At 49.7% G+C, this 3139-nt stretch overlaps 1 protein-coding gene across 1 annotated transcript; it reads right to left on the bottom strand.

Moving 5' to 3' along the window:
• Positions 1-55: 55 nt before the first annotated feature.
• Positions 56-2265, bottom strand: LOC121354043 (transcription activator BRG1-like). Its single transcript, XM_041468356.1, has 2 exons — positions 1746-2265; positions 56-480 (listed from the first exon to the last, which is right to left on the bottom strand). The coding sequence occupies exons 1-2, from the start codon at positions 1918-1920 to the stop codon at positions 56-58; spliced, it is 600 nt and encodes a 199-aa protein (XP_041324290.1). The 5' UTR covers positions 1921-2265.
• Positions 2266-3139: the final 874 nt, after the last annotated feature.

Genomic DNA, 3139 nt, shown 5'->3' with positions numbered 1-3139 from the left:
CCCAGGACAGAACACGGACGAGCTCCCCTCAGACCCCCCAGAACACACCCCCACCTCATTCCAGCCATTCCCATCCCCTCCCTGCTCCCCCCAGCCCCTCCTCACCGTGAGGTCTGGAATACCCGGGCGGCGCCGGCCCCGCTCCGGGCGCTTGCCCCGGGCCCTGCGCGGCGCCGGCGGGCGGAGGTAGAGCAGGAATCTGCGGCTGCATCCCCGGCAGCGGCCGCTTGCCCTGGACGGCCACCTGGAGATGCTCTGGAAGGGGTTGCCCTCGTGCCAACAGCTTGTAGGCCATGATTTGGGCACGGAGCTGGTGCAGCTGGGCGGCGTTGAACGGGGACGGGCCCCGGCCCAGCGCGGGCGAGTCGGAGCCGGAGCCGTCCAGGGCGGCGCCGGAGCCGCCGGCGGAGCTGCTGGAGGGGCCGTTGGACGGCACCGGGCTGGAGGCGTGCTCTGAGCCGCCCAGAGGGGATGGGTAACCTGGCAGGAATGAGGGATTTATGGATGGAGTCATTGGAGATCGGGATTTCCACTCTGAAACCCCACAGGGATGGGAAATCCCATTCCCAATCTACTGCGTGGAATGTCAAAGTAACAGCAATCCGGCCCTGAGGCAGCTGGAATGGAAAACTCACGCCCAACCCATTCCTGAGGCAGTTGGAATGAGAAATCCCATTCCCAATCTGTCCTCAAGGCAGCTGGAATGGGAAATCCCATTTCCAACCCATCCTTGAAGCAGCTGGAATGGGAAATCCCATTCCCAATCCCATTCCCAATCCTTGAAGGCGGAGGGAGGGAAATCCCATTCCCAATCCATCCCTGAAAATTTTGGAATGGGAAAACCCACCCTAGAAGCAGCTGGAGTGGGAAATCCCATTTCCAACCCATCCTTGAAGGAGGAGGGAGGGAAATCCCATTCCCAATCCATCCCTGAAAATTTTGGAATGGGAAATCCCACTTTCAACCCACCCTAGAAGCAACTGGAATGGGAAATCCCATTCCCAATCCATCCTTGAAGCAGTTGGAATGGGAAATCCCTTTCCAAATCCATCCCTGAGACATTTGGGATGGGAAATCCACTCCCAAATCTGTTAGGCAGGAATAAGGAGCAAGGAATCCCCTCCCAAAATCCATTCTTTGGGACCTGGAAATTCCCTGGATTGCTACCAAAATCCAGGATTTATGTCATGGTATCCTGGAATGATGGAAACCTCCCAAAATCCAAATCCAGGATTTGGACACTGCTTCCAACTTTGGGAATGCTGAAACCTCCCAAACCAAGGATTGGCCAAGGATTTGGACACCATTCCCCCCCTTCCCATGCTCCCAACCTTGGGAATGCTGAAAACCTCCCAAAATCCAAATCCAGGATTTGGACATTGCTTCCAGCTTTGGGAATGCTGAAAACCTCCCAAATTTGGCCACCATTCCCCCCCTTCCCATGATCCCAACCTCGGGAATGCTGACAACCTCCCAAATTTGGACACCATTCCCCCCCTTCCCGTGCTCCCAACCTTGGGAATGCTGACAACCTCCCAAAATCCAAATCCAGGATTTGGACACCGTTCCTTCCCTTACCCCCCATTTTTTCTTCCCATGATCCCAACCTTGGGAATGCTGAAAACCTCCCAAAATCCAAATCCAGGATTTGGACACTGTTCCTCCCCTTCCCATGATCCCAACTTTGGGAATGCTGACAACCTCCCAAATTTGGCCACCATTCCCCCCCTTCCCGTGCTCCCAACCTTGGGAATGCTGGTCCATGGGGCTGGGGGGGGGCCCCATTCCCGCGTGCCCCCCCGGGCGCATTCCCATTCCCTTCATCTGCCCGTAGCGCGGATCCTCCGACATTCCCTTCTCGTGCATCGCATCCAGGGGCTGCGGGAGGCAAAAAAATCCCAGAAAATCAGATTTCAACATAGAATTCCTGGAGGAAATTCTGCTCCCAACCCACAGAATTCCCAAGGAGATGGAGAATCCTTTTTATTATTCCCAGAAATGCCAGATTCCAGCTGCTCTGGCCCCAAAAATCCTTCCCACAGCACAATTCCCTGGATTTTTTAATTAAAAATCCCTCTGGATTATAGGAGGGGAATTGTTGTTAAATCCCAAAATCCAGGAGGAAAAGCCTCTTAATTAATGAGTTAATTAATGGGGGTGGGATGGGGGATTTTTCCATTCTTGAGGTTTTTCAGTGCATTTTTGGAGGAGAATCTTCCTGGACTCCTTCTTCTTCTTCTTCTTCTCCACCATCTTCTCTTCCTTTTTTCACATTCCTTTCTCCTTCTTCTTCTCCATCTTCTTCTTCTTCTCCATCTTCTTCTTCTTCTCCATCTTTTTCTTCTCCTTCTTCTTCACCGTTCCTCTCTTTCTTCTTCTCCATCTTCTCCTTTTTCAATTTTTTCTTCTTCTTCTCCATCTTCTTTTTCACCTTTCTCCTTCTTCTTCATTTTCTTCTTCTTCTCATTTTCTTCACCTTCTTTTCTTCTCCATCTTTTTATTTTTAATTTTCTTCTTCTTCTTCATCTCCTTCACCTTCTTCTTCTGTTCTTCGTCATCTTTTTATTCTTAATTTTCTTCTCCTTCTTCTCCTTCCTCTCCTTCTTCTTCTTCACCTTCTCTTCCTCTTCTTCACCTTCTTCTCCTTTTCTCCATCTTTTTATTCTTAATTTTCTTCTTCTTCTCCATCTTCTTCTCCTTCCTCTCCTTCTTCTCCTCCATCTTCTTCTTCTCCTCCATCTTCTTCTTCACCTCCTTCTCTTCCTCTTCTTCACCTTCCTCTCCTTCTTCTCCATCTTCTTCTTCTTCTCCATTTCTCCACCTTTTTATTCTTAATTTTCTTCTCCTTCTTCTTCTCCTTCTTCTTCTCCATCTTCTTCTTCACCTTTTCTTCTGCATCTTTTTATTGTCTCCTTTCTTCTTCTCCTTCCTCTTCTTCTTCTCCTCCATCTTCTTCTTCACCTCCTTCTCTTCCTCTTCTTCACCTTCCTCTCCTTCTTCTCCATCTTCTTCTTCTTCTCCATTTCTCCACCTTTTTATTCTTAATTTTCTTCTCCTTCTTCTTCTCCTTCCTCTCCTTCTTCTTCTTCACCTCCTTCTTCTTCTCCTTCAACTTCTTCTTCTCCTTTTCTCCATCTTT

Source organism: Pyrgilauda ruficollis, unplaced genomic scaffold, assembly GCF_017590135.1.
Source record: "Pyrgilauda ruficollis isolate IOZ18807 unplaced genomic scaffold, ASM1759013v1 scaffold2197, whole genome shotgun sequence".
NCBI lineage: Eukaryota > Metazoa > Chordata > Aves > Passeriformes > Passeridae > Pyrgilauda > Pyrgilauda ruficollis.
The sequence above is the reverse complement of the archived record's forward strand: the minus strand, read 5'-3'. Positions and strand labels throughout refer to the sequence as shown.

Coding starts and splice junctions, on each gene's coding strand:
- LOC121354043 (XM_041468356.1), bottom strand. CDS start 1,920: ATGTTGAAATCTGATTTTCTGGGATTTTTTTGCCTCCCGCAGCCCCTG. Junction 481..1,745: donor CATGGACCAGCATTCCCAAG/GTTGGGAGCACG, acceptor CATTCCTGCCAG/GTTACCCATCCCCTCTGGGC.